This window comes from Misgurnus anguillicaudatus, chromosome 3 (genome assembly GCF_027580225.2).
Source record: "Misgurnus anguillicaudatus chromosome 3, ASM2758022v2, whole genome shotgun sequence".
NCBI lineage: Eukaryota > Metazoa > Chordata > Actinopteri > Cypriniformes > Cobitidae > Misgurnus > Misgurnus anguillicaudatus.
The window spans coordinates 42,385,713-42,408,193 of NC_073339.2; the positions used below are offsets into that span (position 1 = coordinate 42,385,713).

General features: G+C 36.7%; 2 protein-coding genes across 2 annotated transcripts; one reads left to right on the forward strand and one right to left on the reverse strand.

The window, feature by feature from the left end:
* The first annotated feature begins 269 nt into the window (after positions 1–269).
* On the forward strand, positions 270–14,833 carry nol6 (nucleolar protein 6 (RNA-associated)). The gene is made up of 26 exons (XM_073866229.1): positions 270–427; positions 604–816; positions 965–1,081; positions 1,174–1,350; positions 1,558–1,726; positions 2,749–2,883; positions 2,974–3,137; positions 4,016–4,136; positions 4,238–4,296; positions 4,860–4,961; positions 5,439–5,554; positions 5,698–5,875; positions 6,876–6,998; positions 7,089–7,237; positions 7,926–7,998; positions 8,074–8,214; positions 8,309–8,426; positions 9,806–9,960; positions 10,077–10,240; positions 10,367–10,519; positions 11,118–11,215; positions 11,719–11,843; positions 13,053–13,142; positions 14,014–14,211; positions 14,303–14,404; positions 14,506–14,833. Exons 1-26 carry the CDS (start codon positions 377–379, stop codon positions 14,653–14,655), a joined length of 3,441 nt encoding a protein of 1,146 aa, XP_073722330.1. The 5' UTR covers positions 270–376; the 3' UTR covers positions 14,656–14,833.
* A 4,000-nt stretch (positions 14,834–18,833) lies between these two features.
* Positions 18,834–20,044, reverse strand: LOC129429908 (interferon-induced protein 44-like). The gene is made up of 5 exons (XM_073866355.1): positions 20,027–20,044; positions 19,769–19,915; positions 19,486–19,657; positions 19,104–19,207; positions 18,834–19,022 (listed from the first exon to the last, which is right to left on the reverse strand). Exons 1-5 carry the CDS (start codon positions 20,042–20,044, stop codon positions 18,864–18,866), a joined length of 600 nt encoding a protein of 199 aa, XP_073722456.1. The 3' UTR covers positions 18,834–18,863.
* Positions 20,045–22,481: the final 2,437 nt, after the last annotated feature.

Consider the following 22,481-nt stretch of genomic DNA (forward strand, 5'->3'; position numbering starts at 1 on the left):
TTTTCCTTAACTATGGATTAAGTTGGAATATTGTATTTTATTTTTCACATAGATTTAATTGTACTGTAAATTCCCTTGTGTTCAATAAAATAAATATGGTTAAGCCACGGGAAGACTGAGCCGCATTGGGAAGAACGCAGAAGTTATGGGTCACAAAATACGGTAGGTGGCAGTAATATTCATCTGAGTAAACGGCCTTTCAAAATAACAAGAAGAAGAAGAACGCGCGACCAATCATGGAAGGGAAACTTGTGCACGGACCAATCACAGAACTGAACGAACCGAGCTTCCCATGTGTTCCCCATGTGAGCATTTTGCTACGAGTTGAAAAGCGTTGTGTGGTTACTTCCATGTAAAATCAGATTTTGTCTTTAAAATGAAGAAAAGGAGAACGGAACCGATATCAACTGAAAGCCAGGACCATGAGGTTTGGTGTCGCTTGTTTTTTGTTACTGTAATAGTCTGTAGTATTAACAAAATACAGCAGTTTGCAAATCAGTTTATAACATTGGAGGCAAAACACGTTCTGCGTTTTACTTTTTAAATATATTTTATGGTAAAAATGTCGTGCCTCAGAATGAATACAAAAACTTATTTCATCAGGTGGAATCACCAGTTCCGTCTCAAAGTGAAGATGAAGAAGAGAAGACGACCAGAGGTCCTAAACGAAAAGCAAAGAGCACAGTGTCACATCATGGAGTCTTAAAGCCACTTAAAATGTCCAAACAGGAGTTGTACAAAGCCCCAACAGTTGAAGAATTTAACCAGCTAAAAGACGCAGAAAATCTCTTTCATTGCAGTTTATTAAAAATGCAGGTATGGTGTCCTAATCCTTCTGCCAATTAGATTTTACTACTACGTAATTTTAGCTTTATGTGGTTTGGTGTGTCATGTCACAGCAATGCATATCCATATCATACCAACATTGATCTACTTTAATCATCACTGATTTGTATGTGTTTAGATGGATGAGCTGTTGAAGGAGGTATCGCTAAGTGAGCCCAGGAAGAAGCTTGTGGAGTCTTTTGTGCAGCAGGTCACAGATCACCTGAAGTCTGTACCTATAACTGAAATTGTGGAGGTAAGACATTAGTGAAACATTTGCTGAGGTTATCACTGGTTATTTGACAACACTGATTTATAAAAGCAAAATCGCTATTTCTCTTATAATAGTTGGAAGACGTTTCATGGCTGTCAGGTGTTGAGGTCCCATTCCTCCTCATCCCAAAAGTAGCAAAAGGAAAATTTCACATGGAGCCTCCTTCATCTGTCAGCATGGTGGGCAGCTATCCACTGGGCACGTGTATTAAACCTCGAGTTACGGTGGATTTGGGCGTCACCATTCCAGATGTGAGTTATTTGCATTGGAAAGTTCCTGTTGTGTGTTTGTACAGATTTAGATACAATTATTTTTAAATAGCATGACTATTGTTTATTTTTAGGTTGTATATATTATTTTTGTTTAAAATTATGTTTATCTGTCTATCTATTAACTTCTTTGTAAAGAAATGCTTTTCAGTAATGCATTCTATTGTTTTATTTTTTATTTTTTTGAAGACTATTTTACACCCGATGGATGCCATCAATCAGAGGTACCCTCGAAAGAGAGCGCTATATCTGGCTGGCCTGGCGCAACACCTCATCTCCTCCAAGAGTGTGGGTTCAGTACGCTACTCTTGTCTCCATGGCAACCGTCTTCGTCCCATCCTTCTAATCAAACCCAGAGGTACGATTGGTCTAAGGCCACATTTACACGACAATGTTTTCAACCAAAAACATGAAACTATATGTGCTTTGGCTGTTTCTTTACACAACAACAGAGTTTAATGGCAACCCTCCAACTGGTTACTCGTTCACCTAAAAATGAAAATTCTGTCATTATTTTCTCATCCTCATGTATGATTTTTTTTCTGATGAACACAAAAGAAGATATTTTGATAAATGATGGTAAGCAGACATCTGATTGTAACCATTGACTTCCATAGTTGGAAAAGAAAATATGATGGAATTCAATGGGTTCTGTTATATGTGTGCTTACTGTACCATTTATCAAAATATCTTTATCAATGTTTATCACAATTCTTCCATAATATTCGTTTTCCTACTATGAAAGTCAATGGTTACAATCAGCTGTGCGTTACCATAATTTTTCAAAATATTTTCTTTTGTTTTCAGCAAAATAAATAAAACTCATACAGGTTTAGAACAACATAAGGATGAGAAAATTATGAAAGAGTATTAATTTTTGTGTGAACTATCCCTTTAAACACTGCTTTTCTGTATACATTTAAAAAAAATTGTTTTCAACTTAGAAACAAATATACAAAATAAAAGTTTGGCGTCTTATGGATATTTACTAATTAAAGCCCTTTTGTTAATTTGTGACAAAGTGAAAAATACATAAACATGTCAAAACAACATCATAGACTTAATAAACGTCATTTAAATAAATAAATACAAGTTTTATGTGCTCAAATATAATTTTTCTGAAAAATGCCCATCCCTAGTGCTATGCTGTGTTGCAAGCTGAGTGTGGTGGGCTGCTCTGGGTGAGAATGTGGAGGCCCAACTGTTGCCTTGCTTGCCTACCCAAAACTCACATATAGGTGTCAAGCTAAAGTCCCAAAAAGTCGACGTGTTCCTTTAAAGGAATTTTGTGAATGTGATCCTTTAAGATGATAGTCATAACACTTAAAAGCTCTATGTAAATGTAACCTGTGTGTGTATGTGTGTGTGTGTGTCCTTCAGGTAAAGACAGCAGCAGTGTTACATTGCGGATTCATGCCGTGCCCCCTCCAAACTTTCTCAAACCCCAACGCTTTCATCCTCAGAAGAACAATGTCAGGACTGAGTGGTTTACTGGCGTTACCAATAAACAGCAAGGTAATTGAAAATTGTAGATGTGTTTGTTACAGTGAGGTGAATTATTTCATGTCAAAACACATTTAAGCTCATGTTGTTTTTATTACACAGAAAGCAGCGAGCCTCCTACTCCTCATTATAACAGCACGATTCTTGGAGATCACCTCCCCTTATCGCATCTTCAGTTCCTTTTGGGCGTTAGCGCACAGTGTCCTGCTTTTAAAGATGGTGTGGCCCTCCTCAAAGTTTGGCTGAGACAGAGAGAACTGGACCAGGTAAACCATTTAGTTGATTGGTTTGTTAAAAGGAACCATTTGATGATAAACCGAATCGAGTTCAATAATGTGTCTGAAACAATTATGGCGGTTTATACCTGGTATTAAGATGCGTTTTGGTCGATCGGATCACAAGTGGATGAGAGAGAGACACCTGGTGTTTAAATCTGTTTCTTTTGTCCACTTTCGAACGCTTCAGTCCTGGTTACTTTCAGGGGGTGGTCTGTGGGCGAGTCCCTCTGCTTTCATTTAAAATGACGGGTTTAAATTGATGCTAACTAATATTAGATCAGAGTCCGCTGTTTGTGTTGTTAGTAAACATGCAGCACAACATTTTGTACATGCATATGTAAGAAATTTTTCTGATATTTCAGCGCAATTTATGAAATAAGCTCACGCAACTATCACTTGCTTGCAAAATGCAACAAAAATAAAAAGAGGTGCAGATGAGACACTTTAGTTTTATAAATAAAAGTCTAAACACTGTTGGTTTGTGCTTGAAGTCAGGTCAGGTGTAAAAACATTGAGCTCGGTAGGTACATTAAATTAGATCAATAGGGGGAGAGTTAGCGTCCTTTCGTGGCTGTTTGGACACATTTGACCACATGAGCATCTACACAACGGAAGCAATCTGGTTGAATGCGTTTTCGACTACCTTTGAACGTGGGCAAAAGTGGACAAGCGCAAAACGTTTTACACCCCATACACACCTGTATTTAGCGTCGTCCACTTGTGTTCTGATCAACCAAAACGCATCTTAATACCAGCTGTAAACAGCCTTTTGGTCCATTGTTGTGGTGTTCTGATCTAATAAAGATAAAATTAAACTAGATCACAAAAGCTTTTTTGTAACTGTATCTGTTTCTGTCAACCTACAGGGAGCAGGTTGTTTTTGTGGCTTCCATGCTTCTATGTTAATGGCTTATCTTCTGTCCACGCACAAAGTTGGCAAAAGCATGAATGCCTACCAGCTGTTCAGGAACGCACTGAATTTTTTGGGTAAGGGAGGTCATAATATCATATTTTATCAAGCTATGGTTTAATGACATGTTATCATGGTGCGAGACAAATAAGTTAAATCTCTTTTTTTATATTTTCAGCTTCCACCGATCTGACCAAGAACGGTATCACCTTGGCTAAGAACCCAGACAAAAACGCAGTGAGTAGAACTTAAAGGGTCGTGACTTCCACCTTTTTAACCGAAATGGTCATGTGCTTTCGACATGCACCTTAAAAGGATAGTACACCCAAAACTTGTCACGCTCACAGTTGATGGTACCCATTGACTTTTATAGTATGCATACTATCCTTTTAAGCACAGATTTATACTAATCTTGACATTAGGAAGTTTTCCCTGTACAACATAACTCGCTGACCGTAGTCTCGGCTTTATCCAAAGACAGGGCAAATGTGACAGCAGTGTATACAACGGTGTACTTCACGGCACCCAATAACAAAATATGTTCACAGGAACGTGTTTAACATAAATATATTAACGAGTTAATGAGTGAAGAGATTTGCTGGAGTTACTGTGATTAAGTCGTTACTTTCTTTTTGGAAATAATTGCATTATTAGTGCGCATGTAAACGTAGCTGCATTGTTTTCTATGATGTGCAACAAATCCACCTCTATTAACATCTCAGAAAATGTTGTGTAGTATTTTATGACCCTTTAATCATGCACTTACTCAGTTGAATCATTATATCTGTTTTTTTCTTTAGCCGTCACTGGCTGAATTTCACATGGCGTTTTCAGTGGTATTTGTGGACCCTTCTGGACATCTCAATCTGTGTGCAGATATGACAACTTTTACCTATAGACAGGTGAGCACTTCTGTATTTACCACAGCAGTAATGTGATATTCACTAACTGAAATTGGCACTCCATATTGTCGAAATCGGGCATTCGTTTGTGCCTGATATGTGCCATTACAACAAATGCTGTAATTGCTTTCCTTTGTGAAATATAGCAAGAATATTTTTGGGAGCGTTGATGCCCCTATCCACTAGTGTTGGTTATTGTTTTAATTTTATTATTAAGGCTGATTCTTTTTCCATTTCTAGTTTTGATTCCAACACAAATCGAGCACAAACGAACAGTGCCATGTTGATTTGAACAAAATAGGGTGGAGGGCACAGAGTGACGTCACACCTCCAAAATAACTATGTTTACTATCTTAAACACCAAATGTTAAAGAAAAGTTTTAGCATTCGTTTAATTATATGGGGTGCCAGCTTCACAGAGGTACTTTATGAAGAATTTATCAGAATAATTAATTCTAAATGTTTCTGATTTGTCAGATCCACCATGAGGCATCTCTCTCGCTCAAGATCTGGGATGATCCTACAGTAGATGGCTTCCAGTCTTTGCTTATGACATCCAAAGCCATGATCAGAACATATGACAGTGTCTTTCAGTAAGTGTTTCTAACAGAAACCTGGTATTTTTTGTGTAAAACCCCTTTCGTGCAGTTCAACTGTTTTTCCTTTTTAGTGGACAAGTGAAATACTTTTGCCATAACGTGGTCATTTGCTCTCTTTCTCTGTTGCTCTTTCATAGGTTGAGTGATCTGGTAAAGATGCAGGCTTCTTGTAAAAAGCTTTCATTGCTCAATGAGCTCATGGACCACAGTGGGAACTACGTTCTCGCTGCACTTCCTTTCATTTTGTCCCTATTGCAACGAGGACTTGGAGAAAGGATCCAACTTTTGGCACACTCACTCCCACAAGACCCAGAGGTAAAGTCAATGGCAATAACATGTTCTTTTAATACATGGCACTAGACCTGGTTAATAAAAAGAGTTTCTAAACGCAATGAACATCATTTTTTTATTAGTTACCACCAAAGTCAGTATTGTATCTGGTCAGTATTAAAAAGTGAATTCTTAATTTTACGCAAAATCTGATATCTGCTGTGTTATTCTGTCATCTTTTCTTCCTTTTTTCCTAAACCGCGACAAACACCAGTCCTCCTTCTCTGCAGAATGCAATAAATCCGCTCAACAAATCACAGCGCACCATTCCACGCATTGTATACAATAAAGGCGGTGCTTTTGAATACACACAGAATCCTAGTTTTCCTCATCTACTTTGTACTTCGTGATCAACAAACAAACAAAAGCAAAATAGTAATTTTGATGGCTTTATAACTTAAAGATGCAATGTGAACATTTGTAACAGAAAATAGTGTTTTTCATCATGTCCCTTTATTGGTATAGAAAACATTTTTACCCAAATTAGTCAAAATGAATTTATTGCGTTTTGGAACCAAACTCTTCAAATACTGGGCATTATTACTTGACATGAAAAAATGTAACAGCCTGTCACTCAGCAGAAATAAGTAACAATAGTAGACTGCTGTAGATATGGCCCCAGTACCGGATTAAGGAAAAAAGCATAAATCTAAATATGTTCCCTTCAGTTTTATTTAAAATTTTATTTGTTTTAGTTTTCATTTTTATTAAGACAAAATAGATTCACTTCCTCTCATTTTGATTTAACTATGTCAGGGATAATGTTTAGGCAGCCAGTTGTTATCGCAGAAATAAGCCCAGACAGATTAGGAGGGTCTTGAATCGCACTGAAGGGGCTTATTTTGCGATAACAACACAGGAACAAAATTACATGGGAATAAAAAACTGACAGGCCAATCAGAATCAAGCACGAGCCATAGATTATAATATAATACAGTTATAAATATATTATTTACTATTGGTCTTTATTCATTGGTTTTTACAGTGGTCTGTGGACAGTGCACCTCCAAAGCACAAAAACCAGCCACCATTAAGCATTGGCCTGCTGCTAAATCTTGAAAATGCTCTCTCTTGTATTGAAAGAGGACCACCAGCAGACAGTCCCAAGGTAAACCATCCCATATATGTGCAGACATCTGTGTTTGTGTGTTAGTACTGTAGAAGTTTCTAAAACCATCTCTATTGTTGGTGTTCTCAGGCTGCAGAGTTCAGACAGCTGTGGGGTTCTCGGTCAGAGTTGAGACGCTTTCAGGATGGGTCCATAACTGAAGCAGTAATGTGGTCTGGAAGCTCCATCTGCCAGAGGAGACTTATCTTACTGGAGATCATTACTTACCTGCTAGAGCTGTATGTCTTTGTTCAATTCATTCATTTTTTTAGTCGTGACCTGAACACATCAACATGCCAAAATTAATTTATAGTCAATGCACTACCTATAGGCAGCAGGAAATGTCTTGTTTTACACTGATTAACTGCTCATGGAGATTTCACCAGATCAACATCATATTTGGTCAGTCTAATCTAAATCCAGTGTGGGGTTTTTAGCGACATCTAGCAGTGAGATTGCAATTGCAACCAAGCTCAATTTCAAAACAACGTAGGGACGAAGCGTGCTTTGTAGAACTGTTTGTCCGTTTAGGGCTAATGTAGAAACGGCTACTTCCATGTAAGCGGACCCACGGTGTATGGAGATAAAAATGCCTCATTCTAGGGAAACGATACAGTTCATTATGTAAGGTCATTATACACCACTGATAATATAGTTATCTATATTAAATTGCATTTCTATCACGAGAACCTTCTAAAAGTCCCACATTGCACCTTTAAGGACTTTGCATTGATAAATTGAGAAGATCTTGACTTTCAGTAGTTCATCACCACATTTTTTAACAAACCAAGTTATGTGACAGTAACGAAGGAGTCAAAATAATTTGTAATGACCCATAGGACCCTACAGCATATTGCATGTGCTGTTGATAAGTCATTTTTGAATAAATGTCATTACTATTCATTTGTTATTTTGTCATTTCTTCAGTCATGCAGATATCCCTAATACATGCATCAGATTTGTCGGCCAGCTGGATAACATTATCATGGTTGACAAAGAGGTAATTTCTAGCAAAATGTAAAAACAAAATTGTTGCTTCAAGTGCACAAGTCCACAGTGTGTTTTTGTTTTTCAGATGTGCACTACAGGAGAGGAAGAGAGTCTGAGTGTGGTTCAGGCCTATGATGATCTGAGCAGGAAGCTTTGGCAGTTGGAGGGTTTGCCGCTATCCATTACTTCTGTCCAAGGAGCCCACCAAGCCCTAAGATGCACACAGGTCACCACCTTAGCTTTTTAAACCTCTTAATTGTTTTCTGACAACCTCATTTTTTGCGATCTCATATTAAAGTAATTTATTGTGTCCTCTGCAGGTTTTTCCACCGGTCGCTGTGAAGTTGGATTATTCGTTTTTTGACAGAGGGAGAAACGCTCTAGGATTTGTGCCAAAAGTGGACAAACCCTGCCCTTATTACATCACCCCAATTAAAGGTACAGTGTTTTAAGTACTTGTTTTGAAAAGTTTTATTTACCCAATTTTTTAGGGCCTGAGCCCCAAGATGCAGGTGCAAAGCCCTATCATTTTCCTTAGGGTTTATTAAGGGTCAAGGCAAGACCCCTGTTAGTGTTCTTATTATTAGGGGTCAAGCCCCAAAGGGATCCTTAGCTCATGGTGATTCGAATGCACTGTAGGACCTCATTTCAGTCATGAAAATGTATCTGCCATTTTGAATTTTCCCCCCCAAAAAAAACTTTTTCGAACTCCTCCTAGAGGCTTTGTCCGATTTGCATGACTTTTGCTATTTAGCATCTAGATGTACTTCAGACAAAAAGTAGGTCACCACAGTTGCAACCTGCCGGCCTTAAGACTCAAACCGGTTACCTTCGGGTTTCAAGCCCGACTCTCTCGATCTGTGATCGCAGACAGTGATCCATATGTTATGGATGTTCAGTATGAATTCATACTATTATAACATCAAATCCTTGTTTGTGATTGCAAGTGTATTGTGTCCGTTCCCTCAGGTCCTTGAAATCCTTGAAAGTTTGTGAATCTGGGGGAAAAATTCAAGGCCCTGGGAAGTTTTGGAAATATACATACATAGATACAGGTCATTGAAAGTGCTTGAATCTATTTTATGCAAGAAGTTTTCTGGGAAAAAAATCCATATTATTCTCTATAGTGTAGGATAATATCATAAAAATTCTAGACTTTTTAATGCTAAACTGTTTGCTTTAAAATCTTCTGTATGCGAATGTTGATTCATACCAAAATGCTTTTTTGCATAGTTTGACACATGAAAACGTCTCAGGTTACGTATGTAACTGTTGTTCCCTGAGAAGGGAACGAGACGCTGCCATACTTCCTGCGTCCCTGTAACGCCGTCTTTGTCAATATTTCAGATAGCGTTATACTTCCTGGCTCCGCATCACCCTGTCTTTGTCGTTAAGCCTCACCATTGGTTAAATTTGATATACACATTCAGACGCACTTACACCTGGAGGCGTCCCCAAAGTGTCACCGCAGTGACACAGCGGGAGTTCCCTTGAAAAGGAACTGTAACAATGTATCTTAAAAGGTAACACGATGTAACCTTGCTTTCACTTGAAATGTGCTCCCACATTTAGTCCTTGAATTTGAGGGTATTGGACCAGGAAAGTCCTTAAAAGATCCATGAATTTGAATTTAACTAAAATGTGGGAACCCTGATACCCTTTACATTCATACTATTATAACATCAGTAGACATACAAAAGCTTCATAAAATAATCCCAAGTGACAACACATTGAAAATTAAAAATCTTTTTTTGTTAGATGATGGTATGAATGAATTATTTTAACATGCTGCTTTCTATTAACACTTTTGTCTGTAGTCGTCGTTAATGTGGAGGGAAGTGGAAAATGGCCCAATGACCCTTTGGCGATACGTCACATTAAAGCAGCCTTTCACATCTGCTTGGGCGGGCTGCTTAACAGGCACCACAAATACAAATTTCATGCCAAACCCACCCATCTGGATGTTTGGAAGGTAATGTTTGTTATGTTGACATATTTGTGTTTTAAATGCTTTTCTAAATGAACACATTAAGGATAATAATTTATGATTTTGCCTTTCTCAACATTTTTCTATATGCGTCTTTTCAGGGTGGGCTAGCCTTCCGCATCCAGGTGGCTTATCACAGGGAACCACAGATCCTTAGGGAAATGCAGACACCAGAGGGAATGCTGATCTACAGGGACAACCTTGAGGCCCAGACCCTGGAACTGGAGACGCATTATAAACCTTTCCTAACCAGCACCCTGCATGGGTTAGACGCGCAATACACAATTTTGCTATATACAGCTTCAGTGGAGTGCAACTTTTTGATATTCTTTGTTTTTTGGTAATAAGCTTGAACAGAAACAAATCTGAGATTGTTCTTTCTGTATTTCAGCCTTCAGCTACAACATGCTTGTTTTGGTGCGGTGTGCCGTCTGTCTAAACGCTGGTTAGCATCTCAGCTCCTGTTGGAAGACATACGAGAGGAAGCGGCTGACCTGCTGGTGGCTTCACTTTTCCTACATTCTGCTCCCTTTACTCCACCATGGTAACATCTCTTTCTTATATGTGACCTGGACCATAAAACCAGTCATAAGGGTCAGTTTTTTTTAAATTGCGATTTATACATCAAAAAATGTCTACAAAAAATTTAGAAAATCCCAATGAAGTCTGTAGCAACACATATTGCTACTGAAAAGGTTTGTTTTAGCGCGCTCTATTGGTTAACTGCTGTAATGACCTTGTGGACTGAATGCTGAATGCGGGATACAAAAAACACTTGAAAGAATTGGTAGCAATGTGATCAAGTTGAAGTTTTTGGCCAATTTTGTTCATGATTTTAATTGTTTTGTTATGAAGTTATAAGATAATATTTACGGTAGGAGATTTACAAAATATGTTCATGGAACATGATCTTTACATAATATCCTAATGTTTTTTGCATAAAAGAAAAATCGAAAATTTTGACCCATAAAATGTATTTTTGGCTTTTTCTACAAATATACCTGTGTGACTTACGACTTTTGTGGTTCAGGGTCACATTATGTCATAGATTGGCCTTTCTTGAGACATTGTACTTAATAACATTTGTTAATAATCTTGCTGCAGTGCCATTCTGATATATAGTTATGCCGTTACATTCCCAGCTCACCTCAGGTTGGATTCCTTCGCTTTCTCCATTTGCTTTCAACTTTTGACTGGAAAAACAATCCACTGATCGTCAACCTCAATGAGAAACTTACAGGTAGGTTTTTCTCTGGTTTTATCACAAACCTATTCAAGGATAATTTCCCGTGAATAATATAGTTATTTACTGTGCATTATAAAACTATTACAGTAGTTCTGGTCTTTGCTGCTGTTTTGGTCCATAGCCACCCAGATAGCAAGCGATCAATGAAACAATGTTATAAAGGGTTGATTTGTCAATGTTAAAGGCATTGAATCAATATCACATTGCCACACTCTGTTATGATGATCAGTGTTTGCTTAAGTTTATTCTTTTTCACTGCTTGTATGTGTTTAATTAAGAACATTTAATGATTTTACTTGTAAAATAAGTAAAGCTTGAATAAGCAGTAACGTACCAAGAGGCTGTGCTTATATATTGTGGAATAAGTCATGACTGAAAGATGTCTTTAAAAAAAAATTCATGCTTTATACATAACGACATGACTTTAAGCAATATGCATTTATCTGATATATTGTGAATATTTAATGCTGACTGCTTGATTATTTATTTATTTTCAGTTGCTGACTACACAGAGATAAAAAATGACTTTGTGGTCTCTCGAGAATCTCTTCCCACCATGTTTATTGCCACACCCAATGACAAGAAAGTGTCTGTGTGGACTAAAGAAGCTCCTTCAGTACCGGTTTGTAGATTATTTGTCAGTATTCAAAATAAAAAGTTATGTAATACAAGACCCTCCGCTTCGCGTCGGGTCCTGATCACACTGTCGGGCTTATTTACCCGATAACTACCGGCTGCCTCTACATTATCCCGCTTATTACACGGCTACTTGCCACATAAGAAAAAAAAACTGGACATGAATATGAATTTGAAACATTTTATTGGCATATTTGTTTTAAATTAACATTTTTATCCTTCCGCGAAACTTTGCACAGATGCATAAAATGATCGTAATACCTTATTAAGATCCTCTGCTTCATACTTGTCTGTCTCCATTTTTTTCTCTTTTGCCAGTCTTTGAGAAGTTTTAATGCCCAATCTGTATTTTTTTGTGTGTTGTCTTCGTAGCTGTCATGCTCTATTTTGTCAAGTTCAGTCTCAGTAAGCTCTCTGTGTCTTGTCGTTGTTCGTTCTTCTATCCACTGTTTAAATGTTTTGTTTTTTCCGTACAAAATTAAAATTAATGTCTAAATTTTCCATTCTTAATTGTGGTTGTCCAGTGTTTGTCACAAGATGGCGCCAAACAGTAATCTTTATTGGCGCGGAGCGATTTAAATCATACAAGTAGTACCGGCTATGCGTTATTACTTTGGAGCGGTTATTATTTGAAGAGAAGGAACCTGCAAATGTCTCAACTGACCAATCAGAATCAAGCATGCCAGAGAGCTGTGTAATAAACAAAGATATTACCCAGGGAGCAAGTTCTACTGTGGCACGAAATTTGACAATGTGGTAGTAGATCATGCTATCAGTTATTTTCTCATGTGTCTACACATAATAATCATTAATGTCATATTAAATACAAGTACAGTTTAAATATCATGATGTATAACGGGACTATTATATGTCTGTAGTTGAATGTTTGCTTTTACAGTCTTATCATTTTACAGTTATGAATATAAATGCAAGTAGTCCCCTGGTAAACAAGATGTGTAGGCTCAACAAAGAAGTCTTTACAGTACATTACATTTATTTTGGTACTTGGTGTCAGTCAATTCTGAATCCCAAGTATCGAAATGTTTACTTGAGGCAAAAAGGGGGCAGAGATCATCCCTGGTGACATACATTTTAGATGCTATATTGTTCTCTGTTATAATCGGTCATATTTATTCCTTATTATATATTCTTTATTCATGTTTGAAGTTTGTAACTGATGCAGTCTCCTTTTCAGATGCTCCAGCGTGCTGTCTTGTTGGCAGCAGAGAGTCTGCAAGTTTTACAGGCACAGCTCCTCGACTCCAGCCAAAAACAAGACATCAGAGTAAGTTTATTTTGATTATGAAATTTTTAGGTCTGTCATGCAGTTACATTTTTTTTATCTAATTAACTCTTTACCCATCAGCGTTTATAAAAAAGTTGCAAGCATTTTTAATGATTAAAAATAAATAAATAAATAAATAAATAAATATATAAACATACAATATATAACAAAATAACAGACCCTCTGTTTAAAAAAAAATCATCCTTCATTCGTTCTCTTTTTATTACCTCTCAAATATGGGTAGGTTTCTTTAAAAATACCAAATTTTGAACAAAAAAAGACTTTTTTTAGAGTTCAGATTCAGAGCAAAGATCATAACACACACAAAGTCTTTATTGTTTTGAATTAGTGGATGCTTTAGTGTTTTATAAGTTGGGTAAGAGCACCACCTAGTGGATAATAGCGGAAATATAGATTGCAGTAAAAACTCTTAATTGGCAGGGAAGCGTTTTCTCTTAATAATTCTCTTAATCAAATTAATTGCATTTAATCGCACATAAATATTTGCATGTAAATGGAGAAATTAACCACAAATTAATAAAATAAGCAGTGCTTTTCATGTTTTTTTCAGATTGGTCTGTGGTTTAAAGTACAGAATTTTTTTGTTATTTGAAAGACCCACACTTTTTTAGACCAGTGATATTGGTCCATTTAATATTTTCACCACATTTGCCCCTATGTACTCCCGTAACACACCAGGTAAACGCAACTTTTAGGCTGTAGAAGAAATTGTTTAATTAAAAGGCACCAGAATACAAGAAAATAGCATCTACTCCAAGAATTTTTTTTTCTGGGGGGACCCACCCACATTTTCGACGCCCATGCTCGGGTTTACATCTTTTAAATAACATCATCTTGTTTTCCATTTTAGTTGGTATTTCGTCCTCCTCTGGAAGCTTATGATGTTCTGATCCACCTTGAACCAAAGCAGGTGCCTTTATTAGCGAAGGCAGTGGACCCTCCTCTTCTCACCTTTCATCAGGGTGTCTCTAAAGGTTCTGCCACCACAGACAAAGCTCTGCCAGTCATTGACTATGATCCAGTCAGAGTGTATCTTTCTGAACTAAGGGTTTGCATTTATTTTTTTCTATCTATCTTTTATGAATTGTATGATTTCTCAGCAAATTAGACCAGATAACTATACATTTGACTTGTTTTAGGATGCATTTGGAGATCTAGCTCTGTTTTTCTACGACCCATTTGGTGGAACTGTGATCGCTGTCCTGTGGAAACCAAAAGCCTTTGAACCTCAATCCTTCAAGGTTTTATAGTTTTTAATGTGTCTAAATAGGGTTGGGAGAATTTTAATTTACAAATATGATTTAAAGCACATCCTAACTCATGATTTTCTCTCTGTCCTCAGACGTCTTTAATGAATGCTCATCGTGTGGAGGTGCATAATGATGTAGCCTCCACTGTGCCAAACGTAGAGGCCATCTTGCAGGATTTCCGTATCATCGGGGAGGGTCTTGTCAAAAATGTGGAGTTAAGAACGGAGAAATGGGTTGTCTAAGATATTTTGGGAACAACTCTTAATGTGGATAATGTGTGAGCTTATGTTTGATTATGTGAGACTCTTTATATAGTCTGATTGCCTTACTAGATTTCTTGACATTTGCTTTGAAAACTTGTTCAGCTGTATTATTTGTAATTATGAAAACATTGATTATGAATAAACCTTTTATCTGTTATGTATGAGTTCATTTTTTTTATTGAAAAGCCACCAAATCATGTAAATGTAAACATGACCTGCTCTCCCTGTGAGGGTAGGTAGGGACACATCACACTGACAACAAGTATGTTGTATGATATTAATGATAAAACTGTACTTTACTAGTCTCCATTTTTGCATCTGAAAACTCTGTATGTACGTTTTTACAATGCAGTGAAGCCTCTGGCTCTTTGATCGCCCCCTGGTGGCTGGCTGCAGTACAAGTCTTAACCCCGTCCTCTCCATTCAAACGAATGGGACTCTGCTCTAAATAAAAAAAATTATTTACACTTCCAAAAAAAGTTTCTGAAAATGGTTTTGGTCCTTTCAGGTAGTTGATATCACGCTGATATATATTCAAGTGTTAATTTTGTAATAAGTCTAATTTTAACTAGTAATTAATGCTATAGAAACGAGGCATGTTGTTATGATTGCCGTGATTGAATCGGTCGCACAAGCATTTGGACGGAAGTTTGATAACGCGGCTTCGCCTCTGGCTCCACGGATAATTCCTTCTACGCATGCCTTGGCTCCAAACTGACGTTTTTACGTAACATGACGGCGACCATGGGCGGACATTTTTAGCTTCAATTCATTACAATGGAGCGAGGCGACAACGTGTCGTCCATCTTTTTTTACAATCTATAGTCAATATACAGTAACTAAGTGTAGCAAAATAGTATATATTATATAATATATATAAATTAAAATATACTATTTAAATTCAGGCAATTATGTGACATGTAGGCTACTAAAACCACTTTACTAAGGGTTTACACCAGACATGAGTTCAACGATTTGCGCGAGTAGATTACATACAAAGTCAATACAAAGTCACGATCAGACGCGGCCTTGCGTGGGGCCGTAACTTTGTTTGGGTAAGCCATTTTCTGCAAGCATGTGAAAAAAATAGGTTGTTCAGATTTCGCTTGTTTTGTGAGGTAGGTAGCAAGGCGAATTACAATAATACCACCCGCTTAATCTGCACTGCCATTTAGTGTAGAGACAAAGGGAGAAAGAAAAATACTTTGACAGCACAATTAAGATTTAATTACAACAAACCACCATCATATTGTGATCAGTGTTTGCATTTCATCATCTCATTTGCATTTTAAACGGCACGCTTTTGGTCAGGCCTACAAATTTGCAATTTTAAAATGCAATAAGAAGTTATCTGTGCTGTATTTTGAGCTTAAACTTCACATACATACACTGGGGACACCAAAGATTTCTTTTACATCTTAAAAAAAATCTCATAATATGACCCCTTTAATGCTAGTCCTAAGACATGTTTGTGATATATCAACAAAAAACATACTTAAAGTATGCCACTGTCATTGATTTTTCTCAAGATGCACAACAGTAACGTCTTTTCTAAGGCATGTAAGTAAAATATGCTTAATCATCCTAATTAAATTAAAGCCTAGTCCTGGCTTTAGCTAAGCTTTATCTGTGAAACCAGGCTTATGTCTTAACAGATATCTCTGCATTGCAGATAGTCTGCAGCACAAACAGGGCATCATATAGAAAGTGAAAGTATTACAGTAGCCTATTGCTGCAACTGCAAGGTGTCAGGAACTAATACGTTTCTAAGAGTGTATGTACTGTGTGCATTGAAAAGCAAGTGCACCAAATAGATTCTGAAAACGGTATCTTTTATGTTTAATTGCATCACATATTTCTCGTAGACGTACATTTATTTATTTTAATGTGTCATTTATTAGAAGAGTTACACCGCACTCACGATCAATAAGGTGCCAGACAATAAAGTAGTCAATGAAAATAAAGACGTCTGCACACTTAAATCCTTAGCAGCAGGTTTTAATAACCTTTAAGGTTATTAAAACCTGCTGCTAAGGATTTAAGTGTGCTGACGTCTTTATTTTCAATGTGTCATTTATTGCCAGCACAGCTTGACAAATTTTGTCTTGCTTATCCTGCACTTCTTGACTTAAAGCAGTCTTCTGTGCAGAACTAACAACTGTGGGATATTTTGCAGGATATACCGCTTCAGGGGCTGTGAGATGAACGGATTCGGATGCTACTTCTTTTGTCTCATTAGAGGACACAGTTGGCATTTGTCTTTCTTTACAAAAAATGAAATCTGCTCAAATGCAAATTGCTTTGTGTATTTCCTCTACAATAATATTTTTTATTTCACCTTATTACACGGCTCTCTGGAATGCTTGATTCCGATTGGTCAGTTGAGACATTTGCAGGTTCGTTGTTTTCAAATAATAATCGCTCCAAAGTAATAACGCATAGCCGGTACTACTTGTACGAGTAAAAATCGCTCCGCGCCAATAAAGATTACTGTTTGGCGCCATCTTGTGACGAACACTAGACTGCCACAATTAAGAATGGACAATTTTGACATTCATTTTAACATGTACAGAAAAAACAAAACATTTAAACAGTGGATAGAAGAACGAACAACGACAAGACACAGAGAGCTTACTGAGACTGAACTTGACAAAATAGAGCATGACAACTACGAAGCCAACACACAAAAAATACAGAATGGGCATTAAAACTTCTCAAAGACTGGCTAAAAGAGAAAAAAATGGAGACAGACAAGTATGAAGCAGAGGATCTTAATAAGGTATTACGATCATTTTATGCATCTGTGCAAAGTTTCGCGGAAGGATAAAAATGTTAATTTAAAACAAATATGCCAATAAAATGTTTTAAATTCATATTCATGTCCAGTTTTTTTTCTTATGTAGCAAGTAGCCATGTAATAAGCGGGATAATGTAGAGGCAGCCGGTAGTTATCGGGAAATAAGCCCCTTCAGTGTGATACAAGACCTGATCACACTGTCGGGGCTTATATCCCGATAACTACCGGCTGCCTCTACATTATCCCTTACATGTAAGCTGTCCCAGAAAATGATGAACTGTAGCCTTAGCATCTGATTGTGCTGAAGTGTTTTCCTGCCATCACTGTCACCATTAGGAATTATACCAGACAGATAGGCTTCGCCGATTATGCCAATGATGCGTTTATCACTATAGATGTGTTTGATGATGATGATGATGATGGTGGTCGTCCTCCAGTTTGAATACGATTTTTTTGAAGTAAGCTAATTTGCTTAAAAATGCTGCATTCCTTCTTCTGCGCACAGCATTTAGTTTGGCAATTACAAGCTGCACTGCTAAAAAATACAGTAGATGCAGTCCTGTCTCCATTTACCAAGCGTGCCTTGTTTTATTTTTTGGTTACTAAATTACCAATACCACCGTCATTCAACTTGAACAACTTGATGGAAACGCACCTAATTTGCATTTCTTTTTCTTTCTTTTTTGGTGAATTTTGAAAAGATTTGCTTCACCTTTGGATGGAAACCCAGCTACTCTTTGCATTTTATCAGCTCATTTGCATTTAAAAGGACACACCCAAAAACGGCACATTTTCCTCACACCTACAAGGTTTAAAGTTTTTAATTTATCCTTTAAGCAATACAAAGCTTCGACCAAAGTGCTCAAGCGAAGCAACAATCCAAAAACTTAATAAAATAAAAACAGAACATTGATAATATCAAAACACAATCATACATATCATAACACAACAGCCTCTAGCATTTAAGAAATTCATACAATATAAAAACCAATTGGTAGTTTTTACATCTGTGGGATATTTTGAGCTAAAGCTTTCCATACTCATTCTGGGTACACCAAAGACTTATTTTACATTTTCACAATGTTTTGTCAAATGTCCCCTTTAATAAAATAAAATAATTCAACTTTTGTGTGTTTTGGACATTTTAATATATTTTATACTATTTAAATTTAGTTTTACATTTTCGAGAATTTAACATCAAATTTTCCCCACAGACAGAAATTAAAGCGCATAATAAGAAAGGCATCTGTCAAAAGTTATTTATTTATGCATTAATATTGTTTTTATGTCAATATAGCTATATATTTCATATCAAAATATGATATAGATGACTGATTTGATGATATATTGTACGTTCGCTTAGACTTTCTTGTGTAAATCTTTTTTAATGTCAGTGATCAATCAAATGGTCGTTGGCCTCACGAACAATCTGATCCAGTGCTTTTAGAATCAGAACATCAACATCATCTTCAGTTTCGATCTCTTCATGGTAGTTCTTCACTGGGAAGATGTTGCACATTGGTACCCCAATCTTATCACGGCACATCTCCATCTAAAAAGAAATAAAACTAGAAAATAGCTTGCACATCATAATTCCCATATCAAAATATGATGACTGACTTGATGACTGCATCTTCTCTTTGATTTTTTTGCTAGTGTAGATCTTCCTTAGATCATTCTTCACCAGTGGACATGCTTCATCTATTTTGGTCATGACAATCACTTGAGGAATCCCTACAATGATGTCACAGAGGGAGGAAACGTAAGACACTTTATAACAGCACAAACTGTAATATGCAGATATTAAGAAAAGACAACACAGTGTCAAGTGCATTAGAAATAATGGTGACAAATCGTCATTAGGGACACTGAAAACAAGAATCTCCACATCAAAAATATGAGGCTATCCTCAAAAGAATGTCTTGTAATAACTTCAGGCCATGTATCATTTTAATAACAAAAATCAACAAAAATGTTTATACACAACATATACATTTAGGGTTCAGTTTTACCCTTAGCACTGATTTTGTGGCGGATGATCTTCAACTTGTCAATAAGTTTGTCATCTGTGTATGTTACTGTATCAGCAGCTATGACATAAACCAGACAGAAAGACTTGTCGGAGAGGTTGGGGTCCTTGTTATAATGCTGATCATCTTGAGGGAGCGAGTCTCTCTCGTCAAACTAAATTTGTAAAAAAGATGAAATATGAAAAACATCAGGCATATTGCACACACACAAATCCTATCTCAAATGTTATTTTTTTAAATGCTATAAAATGATGTGGTCTATTACTTCATAGCCATCCATCACGTGGCCAAACACAGCATTGACAATGTCATCTGGTTGTGACCCTGTCATATTTTCAGCTTCTAAGCCCATTATGTCTCTGAAGATATAGGGCAAAGGCTTATCACTACTTTTGATGTGATATCCTTTGAGCTACAAGAACAAAAATATAGAAGCATTTACACAGTTAGCAGACATTTTATCTAAAGTGAATTACAGTGCTTTGAGACATTTTAACTAATCTTTAGAAATCAAACTCATGACCTTGACATTGCTATTCATGAGAGGTAAGCATGTATTTTTGTCTACAAATTCTATAAAACCTTTATACAAAAACAATTTGTCTGGCTCAACTTTCTACAGTAGAGCTGTTGAATATTCTAACATTTTAATTTACTCCTTGATTTCTAAAATTATGTTGACAAATACTTACTCTTCGTGTGAAACTTTTACTATCGCCACCAGCTGAATTTACTAGTGCACCGGATGTGATCCGTTCTTGAATGGCATTATTGATGGAGTTTATAAAGCTGGACTTTCCTGCTCCAACTTGTCCGACAACCAGGATTTGGATGTTTTTCACAACTGGATTACTGGGAGTGAATTCTTCTAGATGCTTTATCAGGGCATCTTTCTGACTGTGTTAAGACAAGAAATACAATTCTTTGTTTTCATTAAAAGAAGATGTTTTCTCATATGTCATATTACATCTCCCCACTTCTGGGGCATATTGCCACAAAAGGACGATTTGTTTATTGACCTGAATCTTTTGTTCTGAGCAATATGAGAAACATTTTATTGTAGCTTATAAGAGTTAGACACAGAGGATTAAACAATTCCATAAACATATTACCATTTACAAACCAGTAAACCATTTGATATTCGTTGTTGTTTTGTTTGATGTCACCATTATGGTGATCATTAAGTTCTTTTGTTAAAGGGGCCATGGCATGAAAATCTGACATTTTCCATGTTTAAGTGCTATAATTGGGTTGCTTCTAAGTTAGCTTCTAAGTTACCCAGTAACTTAGTTTTGGTAAAACATTATCTGAAAGCACATGAAAAATTAGGTCATTGAAATTTGGCTCTCCTTATGATGTCATAAGGAGATCTTATTATAATAATACCGCCCCTTAAAGGGGCCATGTCACAGGACTTTTTAAAGATGTAAAATAAATCTTTGTTGTCCCCAGAGTACCCAGTGTCACATTTTTGCTCACACCTACAAAGTGTCAATTTTAACATGTTCTAATAAATTATCTATATGGTATTTTGAGCTAAAACTTCACGTCTGGGGACACCAAGGATTTATTTTACATCTTAAAAAAGTCTTGTGACATGGCCCCTTTAACCCTCTACAGCAGTGTTCTTCAACCCTGGTCCTAGAGGACCCCCTTCCAGAATGTTTTAGATGTCTCCTTAATCAACACACCTGTTTTAACTTATCAGCTTGTTAGGGAGACATTCTGGAAGGAGGCTGATGAGTTGGTTCAGGTGTTTTAAATGAGGAGACATCCAAAACTTTCTGGAAGGGGGTCCTCCAGGACCAGGGTTGAAGAACACTGCTACAGCACAGGGTTGCCCTCAGGCAACAAACAAAATTAAAAAAAAATATATGTATAATATCACCTGACATGTCTCAACAATTAAATGAGGGGCTGAAGTGGCTGTGACCTTTTGTTTGGGGCTGGAGCAGTGCTTTTTGGAATCAAAGCCACATGGGATGCCATCAATTGGCAGAATAAATATCACTTTTTAACATGTTTAAATTGAAATAATTTTACAGAAAAAATATATGTATGTGCATCAGTATGTAAAGAAGTATGTTTGTTTGTCTGAAGACTTTCTTTGTTGTTATTTTCATTCTTGGACCGTGTTTGTTGCCCCTGGGCAACGTTGTGCTATAAGGGAACAAAAACACTAAAGTTTTTTTTATCTGATAAGATATATGTATTAAAAAAGTTCAACTCTAACAAACATCAATCACAAATGATTCCAGTTAATCACAAACATGACTAATTAGTTTTATGGGCAACATTGTGCAGTTAGACCACTTTTGTTCAAGCAATATCATGCCAAAATGATGCATAACGCACACACGCACGCACGCACGCACGCACGCACGCACGCACGCACGCACGCACACACTTGTTGGTTTATATGTTTATATGAAAATGTGAAAAACATTTGCACATGCAGTGATAGTTACACTTAGTAGTGTGCACCTTCTGCTGGAATAATTTGTGATTGGTGTTTTTTTTCTAATGCATATATTGCTTATATATGCATATAATGCATATTTATCATATAAAAAACCTTGGTGTTTTTATACCATTATAGCACAATGTTGCCGTAAGGCAAAAAAAGTCAGGAATGGTGGAGGGAAAAAATTGTGTGATGGATATTTTATCAGTGACACCCAAGCTCCCAAAAGAGGTGAAATATTTTTCCACAAAAAATAAAAAGCCATAGAGGGTTAGTAGTTCTTGCTTTAGCTGGTGTAGCAGTATGAAAGTATTATACACTGACTGCTGCTATTTTCTGCAATCTGGTCCCTGATTAACAAATAATTAAACTCTGTCTGTGAAACTGTCCCAACAAGAATTACATATGAATAAAGTTAATCAGGAAAATCAACACAGTTTACCAATAGCCTAGAATAACTTAAGTACTGAAGAATATACTTTAATTACTTACTCCCATTTAAAGTTCCTCCATG